Source organism: Saccoglossus kowalevskii, chromosome 8 (genome assembly GCF_978046115.1).
Source record: "Saccoglossus kowalevskii chromosome 8, keSacKowa6.1, whole genome shotgun sequence".
Taxonomy (NCBI): Eukaryota; Metazoa; Hemichordata; class Enteropneusta; family Harrimaniidae; genus Saccoglossus; species Saccoglossus kowalevskii.
In genome coordinates, this window is record NC_140648.1 from 38,724,676 (window position 1) to 38,736,961 (window position 12,286).

The 12,286-nt window shown below is 33.0% G+C and overlaps 1 protein-coding gene across 1 annotated transcript in view; it reads right to left on the reverse strand.

The window, feature by feature from the left end:
• LOC144355845 (transmembrane protein 145-like) overlaps positions 1 to 11,236 on the reverse strand; it is a 67,550-nt gene extending 56,314 nt beyond the window's left edge. Inside the window, exons 1-7 of the mRNA XM_085502861.1 lie at positions 11,138 to 11,236; positions 5,667 to 5,744; positions 5,090 to 5,170; positions 4,804 to 4,914; positions 2,980 to 3,145; positions 788 to 859; positions 71 to 220 (exon numbers count right to left, since the gene is read on the reverse strand). Of these exons, the coding sequence (XP_085358987.1) occupies positions 71 to 220; positions 788 to 859; positions 2,980 to 3,145; positions 4,804 to 4,914; positions 5,090 to 5,170; positions 5,667 to 5,744; positions 11,138 to 11,236 (757 nt within the window). The remainder of the gene's footprint in view (positions 1 to 70; positions 221 to 787; positions 860 to 2,979; positions 3,146 to 4,803; positions 4,915 to 5,089; positions 5,171 to 5,666; positions 5,745 to 11,137) is intronic.
• Between the last annotated feature and the right edge of the window lie 1,050 nt (positions 11,237 to 12,286).

Consider the following 12,286-nt stretch of genomic DNA (forward strand, 5'->3'; position numbering starts at 1 on the left):
CAAAACCTAAAACATAAATTCTGCTTTGGACTACCTCAAACAGTGACTCAATTCTAAAATTACTACTTACCAAGTACTTTAAGTTTGGGAAGCCCCACACCATCTTGAGCATATGTTCCAAGCTGAATATTCATAAAAAATAAACTAATATTTTCAAAAACCATTGAAAAAACAAACATCTTATAAGTACTATGAAGAAGTCTTCTTTCTTTTAATATCTCTGTAAAATAAAAACATTCGGGCTATATAATTTTATATTTATATATAAAAAGCTATTGAGAATGTCACAGCTCCCACTGTTCTTGTACTTTAATATATGACAAATGAAATGTCAACATTTATAGGTTTCTCTTTGATCAAGTGTATGTACCAGTTCTACACTTAACTAATGCCTTGGACTGCCATAAAAATGTGAGTCTCCAACAATATGTCAGACTGCAGAGCAGACACACTTTGATTGGCACAGTTGTATTTGGTTATAACTATCCCACAATACACTATGATTTGGAATTGCAATATAATGTATGACTGACAGTTGACCATCTTAGATATAGGATTGTGACAAATTAACTTTCATCAATGTGCTAGAACACAACTGTCTGCACACTAATTTTGAACCTAAATGGGCACCAAGAATTTAAGATAGAAACAGAAATATGCGAAAAAGGAAACAATTGAAGATTTTAGTTTACAGCTGGTACAAAAGTAAACTGTGCAAGCAAAATCTACACAGCTAACAGATGTATGTGATATTAGAGTAGTACAAGTATGTGATAAAAATACTTACTAATATAATACAGTGTAACTATGAGGGCAAACAAATACAGAAACAGGAATGTAAAGTCTGTCTCGAAAATATCTGAAAATAACAAACAAATATAAAGGTTATTAATAACTGTTCATCAAATTTTTGACACATTAGACATTGAAATCATAGACACAATTGTGCAAAAAAAGATCATCAAAATGGCTCTTTGAGATGTATGTGAAAGCAATCTAACCTACAGTATTTAAGTTTATATGTCAGAAAATTGCCTAATTTGTGCAAAATATGTTATAAGTATGTTTGAATTTCAACCCTAATACATATACACACTATACACATAAGTGGCTTAACACAGAGCATAATGTACTAAGCATCACTGATATTCTGATAAGCTACACATACACATGAAGGATAGCCACAAGGATTGTGTTCTTTGCACACATGATTCAAAAACTAGTTTGAAAAATGTTGGATGGAGAGTTGAAAATGTTGAGTGGAAAAAAGTAAAAGTTCTCTAGAAAGTAGTAAAATAGATAGCTCCGCTGTTAGCAATGCAAATTTCAATTAAAGAACAGAAGATATCATTAGAAAATGAACAATATGTATAGTATCAAAACAATCAGACTTGCGGTTTTCAACAAGAAGTGGAAAATATCACTTTTTACCAAAAATTACAAAAAATATTCATCAAAATTAGAGAATTGAAGATATCATCATGAAATGAACAAATCTGAGTTAGAAGCACACGTAATACCAATATATCTAATATCAAAGCAATTGGACTTGCGGTTTTCAACAAGAAGTTGAAAATATCACTTTTTACCAAAAATGACAAAAATATTCACCAAAACTAGAGAATTAAAGATATCATTACAAAATGAACAAATCTGAGAGAGGTCCACATGTAGTACCTATATACATGTATGTAATATCAAAGCAATTGGACTTGCGGTTTTCAACAAGAAGTCGAAAATATCATTTTTTACCAAAAATGACAAAAATATTCATGAAAATTAGAGAATTAAAGATATCATTACAAAATGAACAAATCTGAGAGAGGTCCACATGTAGTACTTATATATCTAATATCAAAGCAATTGGACTTGCGGTTTTCAACAAGAAGTCGTAAATATCACTTTTTACCAAAAATGACAAAAATATTCACCAAAATTAGAAAATTAAAGATATCATTACAAAATGAACAAATCTGAGAGAGGTCCACATGTAGTACCTATATATGTAATATCAAAGCAATTGGACTTGCGGTTTTCAACAAGAAGTCGAAAATATCATTTTTTACCAAAAATGACAAAAATATTCATGAAAATTAGAGAATTAAAGATATCATTACAAAATGAACAAATCTGAGAGAGGTCCACATGTAGTACTTATATATCTAATATCAAAGCAATTGGACTTGCGGTTTTTAACAAGAAGTTGAAAATATCACTTTTTACCAAAAATGACAAAAATATTCACCAAAATTAGAGGATTGAAGATATCATCATGAAATGAACAAATCTAACAGAGGTCTACCCAAGGTACATATACACCAAGTATCAAAGCATTCAGGCTTGTAGTTTTCAAGAAGAAGTCGAAAAAGTAAAACATTGACACGGACGCCGAACGCCGGACACCGACGGACAATCACTCATATGATAAGCTCCGCTCGACAAAGTCGACAGCGGAGCTAAAAAGTAGAACACAACTGACTGTGTACCCAATTTAGACTTTGAGATGTGAAAAAATGTGAAGGCAATTTTGACCCAATCCCCCAAAATAATAGATGTTGCTCAGTATAAATCCTTGGTAAGCAGAGAACAGAGGAGAACAGCAACTTCATCAAATACATTTGATGCAGAGGCACGTTGATATTTCACTGGAGTACTATTGCTCAAAATGTTTTCAGTAACTTTTATCAGTGACAAGCTACCTAATTAGAATGCATTTCAAGAAACCACTGTGTGTGTATATGCGTGGTTTGAAATGGAACAATTTTGAATGCAATCAAATCATGCATAGAACTCAGGCTCCAGCCTGTGGCTCCAGCAAGAAATTGTGGCGGCAAACTGGTTGTCGGTTGAATTGTTTTGAAATTGACATAATTTTAGACCCTGTATTTTTCTATGTGATGTTTCTAATTTTTGTTGAGGATTATTCTGTATTCTATAACATCAACTGCTAAGATTAACATATTGTGGTTCAATACTTACATCTTTCATCAGCAGAAAAGTGTCTATCCCATATCTTATTACCATTAGTCATTGTAATTTTGTACTCGATATGTAAACCAGTATCATAATAACAATGACTCATCACAATGTACCACCATCTTTCACGAACTGTTACAAAATTGCGTGTTCCTTTACATTTCATATACTAGAAATAAAAAAGTCATTAAAAATGACTTTGGCATTGGACTTTGTAAGAAATTTTAAAAAGTAATAAGACTATGTTTAAGAAATGATGAACTGTTGGCAATTTGTGATCAGCTCAGTTTCAGCTGAATTTCAAAAGTAAATATTAGTTCAGATACTTGGTACTTCTAATACTAAGATTAAAGTCAAACAGTCATTGCTTTCAAGAGAAACTGGCATGTACACCATGAAACCATGAAAGAATATGAATAGCTTTGTTAGACTTGGTCGTTAGCAGAGATAAAAAAAGATGTGCACCTGTAAAAACAATATGTATGATCATCATCAAACTAGTCCAGTCTTCTCTGGGAAACAGAAAATGACGATTTAAATGATTTTACATAAAATCGACAGTCAATGGTCGATATTGAAGCAAACCACCAAAAAAAAGATGTATTTATTGATATTCTATCTACATACTAAGATTAAATAGAAAAAGTAATTTCTGATTTTCGAATTGATAGCATATGCCTGTTAATTGTTTATGTGCTTGTGCATATTGCATTACTTAAGGTCAACATACATGTACTGGAAAGTAGGACAGATTTTGAGCAGAGTTGCAGTATACCAAACATCAATATTTCCAACTCACAGCCTAAAAATTCCACTCATCTTTCAACTAAATTGCACCAGCCTATGAAAATTTGCACACTATTCTGCCTATTCTATGAGCATGAAAATTATCTTTGACTGTAGCGTAATATTTTCATATTTTTTGTGGGTATCAAACACTCATACCATCTCTATTTCAATCAACTTTTCAACTGAAAATCCATGTTTCTCAGCTGTCTTAGTTCTACTAGCTACCCACATTTGCACCCACACTCACTCCACTATCTTTAAAAAACTGTTTCATATATGCCGCTGACTTCTTCTGGGGTTGCATGTCTACCGGTGTTCTTTTGACTTTCTATATTTTTGACCTACCCTCGCCCATTACTATGTAGATTATGTATGCGCAAACAGAATCACATCACTTCTGACAGTAATTTGGGAATCAGGAATTGCATTCAAAAGAAACCCACAAAAATGAAAATGGTCACCAGTCGGTCATATTTTTTTAAATCACAAAATATGCATAATCACTGTACCAAATTTGATTTAAATTGGCTTTAGTCATCTTCAGTCAGCCATTTTTTTTCAGATCATGCATATATAAGACATAATGTATTGGAGAGATCAGAGGTGCATTGACAGAGAAACATCTCTAGAAATTCAACATCCACAGAGCATTATCTAAAACATGATTCAGAAATATCAATGTGGCATTGACAATATGTTATTTAGCTTGGTTATTTTTCAACATGTCATGTACGTGGGTGAAATGAAAACTATATATATATACTGTAATGTATAAGATTAAGATTTCTGTATTGACATTTCAACACTCAGCACTCCTCATGAAAATAGTTGTGTCCAAGAGTGTCATGTCTGCTTGTTGAGATTTGAAGTGTCAAAGTGCAAAACAAACATCAATGAGAATGTTAAAAAGATTAATGATAGAAAGATTGTGATGATCATTTCATTTTAACATAATTCATATACATTTATCTCTGAAAAATGAAAATAGTATATATTAAATTATGGCTTTAATATAGCTTTTAATATAATGTCAATTACCTCAATTCCATCTGTATGATTATTAGTTCTCGTACATCCATTAAAAGGATCTGTCAGTGTCATCTTAGCATTATATGAGCCTGGTATCAACTCTTTCAGCTCTCCACATGTCTAAAATAAAGTTAAGTATCAGAAACACCACAAGATTGTATACCTTTACAGACACAGTTAACAGGGCCCCAATCTGAGTACAATTGACAAGACTGACAAAAACTTTGGTTTATCCAACAAGGCTTCCAGCAGGCAATGTGTTGAAATAAAAATTACAAATCTCAAAAAATCTTACCATTGATGCTCCATGCTTTCTGACAAAGGGCCACTGGAATGGTTCATCATTAAACATTAATAGTGTATAACAGCACTCATCCTGGTAGTAAAAAATATATTACATTAGTAAGTGAGTCTATATTGTCTATGTTGGTGATATGTGAAACAGTTGGCTAAAATTGGATCATGAGACAGATCAACTTTCATTGATTTGCAAAAACACAATTGTATGTGTAGAATGTTTATACCTCTTTGTCAATTGGACAGTGTAAATTTTAGATATTAAGCAGAACTATGGGGGGAAAAAGATAAAAATTGGAACAATAAGTTCTAAAGTCAGTAGTTTTGTTTGCCAATATTAATTAATAATTATGGAACATTTTGTGGTTGTTGCAGTCTTGATAAGTTGTTTTAGAAAGCAATGGACAAGTCCACCAATCTTGCTGTCCTTTGGAAAACCAGTTCAATCAACCACTTAGTCGGTAAAGACTGGCTGCTAGCAGGTAGCCCATGAATAGTGTATTTTACATGTAAATTTGATTGTGGCTGCTGAGGTACCATTAACACAGCTTGAATATACAATGAATTATACTTACTGCTTCATACTTAAACTCAAAAGTCATCTGTCCAACTTCATTTGGTTGGAAACAAAAACGGTCTATGAATTTAAAATTCTGGAATGAAAAGAAAAACATATATTTTTATGTTTTTAATTAATTTTAAGTGCTTTTTCTTTCATTTCTTGCAATAAAAAATTTCCATTATGAGTATGCATACAAATATAGAAAGCAAAGTAAGGCACCTTGAGCCAACTTTGAATTTTGCACCACTGAATAAATTACTGCACATATAATAAATAAAACTATTATTCTCATACTTGAAACTTACTATAAATAAAACTTTTTTTGAAATGTTTAAGCATACGGATTCAATAACAATAGGCTTATTCATTCACATCATGGAGCAGAATTTGAGAGAGATGAAGAAATAATTTAACCATAATGAGAATTTTTACATTAAGGTATTAACCTAAGCCCCCGCTTAGAAAAAATTTATAACTTGTTAAACATATAATGTGATGTGCACTTGTAAACAATTATTACCTGTCCCTGTACCAACTTTGAACAATACTGGATGACACAAAAAGCTGGTAACAGCTAGAAAAAGCTTGTTTTCTTTTAGATTTTTGTGGAAAACAATGGCCTTCAAGCAGTAAAAAATTTATTCAATCAAACAAGTCATGAATAACACTGCCTTCACTTGTTGTCATTTGAAAGTTGCAACATATAATTTGTCCAGTTTTTGGCAAGGACATAAATTGGCAAACATGATTTCTATGGCATTTTCAAGTTTATAGCACTCTCCATCCTGGTCTCAGCAAGAACACCAGAGAGCAACAAACAAGTACAACTGGTAAAATGACATGTAAGTATACAAATCAGATCTGCAAATATGTTGAAGAGTCAGTGTTGTGTCTGTTTGGATAAACTTCTTTGTACAACTGTATTCCTAATACAAGGACACTGTCAATCACAGAACTGTTCCAGTGAAAAACTTCTGATTTTGTAGACAATAACAGGGCAATGATACTGTTTGTCATACAAGTACTAGCACCAGATGAGCAACTGAGAAACTGCAATGATCCTTGGTGTACAGTACCTGTGACAAGAACTTTACTTCCCATGTACTTCATGTACAGATCTACATGTAGTTTGTGGCCCTGAATTAGTTTCAATATCTCTAAGTAAGGACAAGAGTACTTCTCATATGACAATGATACAAATACAGTGCAAGAATCCTGAAAAATATTATCAAGTTTTTATTATCATACATTAATAATATTAACAAATCGTGTGAAATTGAACTTTTATGTACAAAGAAACACATATGTATGCTTTGGTTGACAGCACTTGACAGAAAAAAAAAGAGAACCTGCGAAACTTTATACAATTGTCAGACATGCAGCGAATAGTATGCTTTTGTAATATATGCAGTTTCAGTGGCTTTGCTTTCTGAGAAAAAAATTCAGGCTCTGCACCTGGAAAAAAAACAAAAAAACATTTAGTCAAAAGTAAGTAAGCTCCCATTAGCTGTTAAATTTAATTAAAAAAGATATTTGTGTACAGTCTTTTCAGTACGAAAACATATTACTTAATATATTTATACCAGCCAGAAAGAAATTGCTGTTTCAGGGGTCGAAATACTCTGGTGCACACTGCACTATGCACATAGATTATTAGCTAGTGCAAGTAAACTCAAAATATAATGTGCACACTGTGCATGTAGAAATTAACACAACATTTTCTCATTATATTCACTAAGCCTAAATTAAGTTCAACTAACATTGTAAGACAACTCAATAAAAAGCAAATTCGTTTGTGATCAATCGAGAACCTGTAAATTTTATTTAAACTTTAAAAGTGGTGCATTTCACAACAAGTTAGTGCAGGTAAATTTCAAATTCAACATGCACACTGTGCATGCAGGAAAAAAATTCTATTTCAATCCCTGCAGTTTACACTGAGCAATTACAATTGATGCATGTCTAGCAATATACTGTTTGAAAGGTCGTAAGATGTAATGAAATAGCAACCAATCACTACTCGAGTCGGACTGGCTGGGAAACTGCACAATACATACAAAAATTTATGCAAATGATATATGAGCAGCTCCACCAAATTTAAAAATATTCTTTCCATAGTTATGACTTTAATGTGAGTGTGATTTTCCACTCCTTAGCAATACTAGTTAGCGTATTGTATTGTACTGTACTGTATCATACAAGTTTATTGTGATTCCATGTGTTTGTAATATTATTTAGCTTTATTTAGCATTCTGTTTAGTTGGTTAACTTTACTGTATCTTAATGTAGTTTTTTTTTTTTTTTATACGACCATAGAACAACTCACTGTAGTTTGTTTTAATGTTGAATAAATATTATAATATTATTATTATTATTAAAATCAGTCACTGTACAACAATGGTGACATATTGCGCGAAATTGTTGCAAGGAAAATACTTTTCTTGATTTGTGTGTTGTCGTGCGTCGATAAAAAATGCACGGAATGGTCAGCAGTATCGATCAAGTTCGTCTAGTGTGACCTTCGTGGCTGGGGACAAGCAAGATGCCGTATAATCTTTTAAATAGACGTCAAGGAGGAGTGAAAGGCCTTAATTTGGTTCTACAATGGGCGTCATGAAATGTTGGAAAATTACAGTCAATCAAAAAAACTTCACATGACAAAAAAAAATACTCACTATATTTAATATGCATTATTTTTTTTTTTATTTTGTTGGTAATGAAAAGTATAAAGTATAAGTTTAAAATAAAAACAAACCATTGCTTAGTAGCAAATGATCACGGTACAGTAGCTTACTTGCTTTCGAAGTATTGCAATCGTTGATTAATACTCAGTAGTGATTGTATTAATGAACAAAAAGAAATTCGTTGAATTGTTATAAAAGTAAAATTCAACTTAGTTTCATCGTAAGCAAATGATTTCGGTTACATGTAAATGCTCGATGCGATACAATATCCGCCATGTTATCCATGCACACGAGACGTGTTTATTGACCAGATAGGTCAAGTCGCTAATCAACCAATCAAAATGCTGGATTGTGCCCATGTGCTCAAATTACCATAAATCATTTAAATATGTTAATGACAGTTCAGCGACCTCATGGCGAAATAACACAGAAGAGATTTACTGATGTTTTAGTGCGATCTTTTGGCTTTGTTTTTCATGGAAAAAAGGCATGATTTTTTTTTTTATTTGGCCGATTTCAAAAAAATAAATAAACATACTGTCCCAAATATGAATGTACCAGGTGGAATTTTTCAGGAAAAAAATAAACGTACCGCTACGTTTATTTGGGACATGAGAGGAGCATTGTGGGCAAGCTCTCCTGAGTAGCGACTTATTTTTAACTTCGGCTATGGCGTGATCAGTGGATTACGTAAATAAACCAACACTTTCAATGAGTACATGCCGACCCAAATAAATTTATTTATGGCTGTTTATGAACAGCGAAGACGCATCTCATAGAACAATAGCTGTGGAAATCATAAACAAATGTAAATGTTGCAAAAAAAATCAAGCATGGCGATAATGATTTTGAGCGAGGCAGCACTGCACTGCACCACGATGTTTGCAAGCCTCTTAAATCATGAGGTAAACTTTCAATTTACACAATACACAATCAGTTCTTACAACAATAATAGAAAGGCAGTTTTTCTGGCAAAGCTCTCACCAGGTTAGCAAGAGTTTCTCACGATCAACAAACCCAAGACACAAACAATAATACAAAGTGTATAAATACCATAATAAGCACAGTTTCTTACCTTTGAAATTGGCGAGACAAATGAAGATACAATTCCGGGATACAATATCCTCACACCAAAATGACTGTATTTCCACCGAGACGATAACTGCGCATGCGTCATCAAAACTTGGATTAAACTCGGGTAATTTTGGGAAAAGTCGGATTTTCCAGCAATTTTGAAGGAAAAATGTTAAAAATCAAAGAAAAACACAGTGAAACTTTGAAGAATCAAAAAAATAACTTGATGTGCCTAATAACCACATCAGTTCCTGTCTCTGTACCAACTTTGAACTGAATTGGATCACACATGTGTGAGAAAAAGCTGGTATTGTGAATGTGCACACACGGATGCACAGACACGATCGAAATTGGGGCTAACAATGAAGGCATGAATAAGAACAGGGTTTCTTCCAGACAGGGGTAAAGGGGAGCGCCCTCATACCCTGGGCTTGCACCCTCTTACCAAACCTTGAACAGTCAGTAGATTATGATCAGTTGATCAGTTATAACAAATATAGACTGTTACCAATGATAACAAAGGTGTGCTCCCTCTTAAAATTTCTTCTAAAAAAAAATTGAAGAAGATGATATATAATCTTCAATTTGGTATGAACCTCCTTAAAGTTGATACCAGTTGATAACAGTTAGAATTAACTTGAACTGAAGGCAGCCTGACAACAAGGGAAACAAAAATGGTTTCTGGTGCGATACATTACATATTGCTGTGCGTTATACATTGATAGAGGGCACAATTTTACATCACCTAAATTCTTGACATTTTCTCAAAAATCAAACGAACAAAAACAATTGTTTTGTTTTAAATCAATGCTCAGTGAAGTGGCCTTCATAAGAATAAAATAGGGAATAATGAAGGGCACCAAGACAATTGCTTTTAACACCTTTGTGAAGTTTAAGCCCTGCTTATATCCCTAAGGTCTTATAGTTTCCAATGTATGTACCAATTAAGTCATGAAAAAAACAAAATGGCAGTCAGTGACCATTTTAAATCTGATCTGCAAAATATATTGTGTATCAAGGTTCCATATAATATCCAATGTATGTAGTACCAAGTTTGAATGTGTCAGTTTTAGTACCAGACATTAACTGTGTTTTGAATGAGTTTGGATCTCCAGGCCTTGTGCTTTTGTTGTTTTTTCTTTATTTGTTTTGTGTAACCATTTTGATCTTTGATCAGTTAGCAATGGTAATACAGATAGTGATATGATTTTATCGGTATACATGTATACCAAAAACGGAATGTCAAACTTTCTTTATGGTGATATAAAGTATTCTATTCTATTTTATATGGGTACACCCTCTGTATTAGGTTATCAAGAATGACAAGAATCACAGGATTTTTCCTGGCGGCCATCTTGTATGTCAAAATTATTTTTTGCTTATAACTTGATTAAACTTTACCACTATATTGTTTCACATCGATGCAAGTTGACTTTTGTCACAATCATATCCAAAATAGCAGACTAAATGTCACTTTGTTTTTTTTTAATTCTGCTTAAACTAGTAATTCAAATTCACGCTGCCAGGTTTGGCCCAATCTTGGTACAAAGACAATAACAACAGTGTTCTAGCACATCAATGTGTATCGCGATCCACTTATTATAATAATAACTAGAGCAGAAACGAAGAAGTTTTAAATATAGAAATATGAAAATTTAATAAATACATGATATATTTGTTCTGGTGTCCGTTAAACGAGCTTTCTGTGAAGTTTAGTATTACTTACCACGTTCGTGCTCAAATATCCATGAATGTATTTTCCTTGCACAACATCAATATTTACGAGAAGCAACATTTGTACTAGGACGTACTGAACGTAATCCATAATGTCTGTGTAAGACAACACTTGCCCTTTCTCGACGAACAGAATTTTAAAAGATTATGTCGTATTCATACTAGCATCGTCGTCGTCATCATTTTGATTGTTAATTTACATGAGTAACAAAATTCAAGAAGCGCGCGCAAGATCTGACAGCCGTGCTGACGAAAAATAAATATCTGCCAACAGATATCGCCGGTTTTCGGGCGCTTTACTTTGAAGATACTCTGAAGGTTCTCCGAATATACGACAACAAAAACTGTTTCAGCTATATTACACCAGTTATTATTATTTGAGTCCAAACAAACCAGGTAATGAAGCAGACGGTACGCAATAGAAGCTGGCACGCAAATAAGAGCACGCAATAAAAAATGCCGTAAACCGGCGCTTTTTGTCGTGCATATAGTGGTGGTGTGCATTGACGCTGCAGTTCGGCGTCTTCTACACCGATCTGACGCATATCGCGCTAGGTGTGCCGGGAGTTTGTTCGAAATTTCGAACGTTTCGAAGTCAATCGTCGATTGACACGTATTTTACGGATATATTAAATCGTTTCAGAGACCTGTTTACTAAATAATGATAAATGAAACTTAGAACACTTGTAAGAACAAACTGGGCCCAAATTGCGCAAATTGCAATAAGTTTACGCTGCTAGAGTCTGGTTCGGATGGAGTTCTACGCGTGATTTTATTGCGCTCAAGGACGTTCTATTTTCGAACTAGTTGAAACCGGAAATAACGCAACTACTTTCGAACTTCAAACACAAATTTGATTACCGTTATTATGTGTTAGTTTCTGTTGTTTCAAAGATTGAATTATGTATGACAATAATATTTCACTCTATAAACAATATTTACTAAAATATGTGATTCAAAGGCAACCCAAATTGTAAAAAGCAATATCAAGTTCCGCGTATAATTTTTAGGAATAAATCATTAAAAACATCTGAATACTTCTATTACAAAAATACAATTATTTGCTGTGTGACAAGTTATACTTATCTTGGGATAATAATCTCATCATCTGGAAATTTTATAGAAGCAAAGAAAACATTAG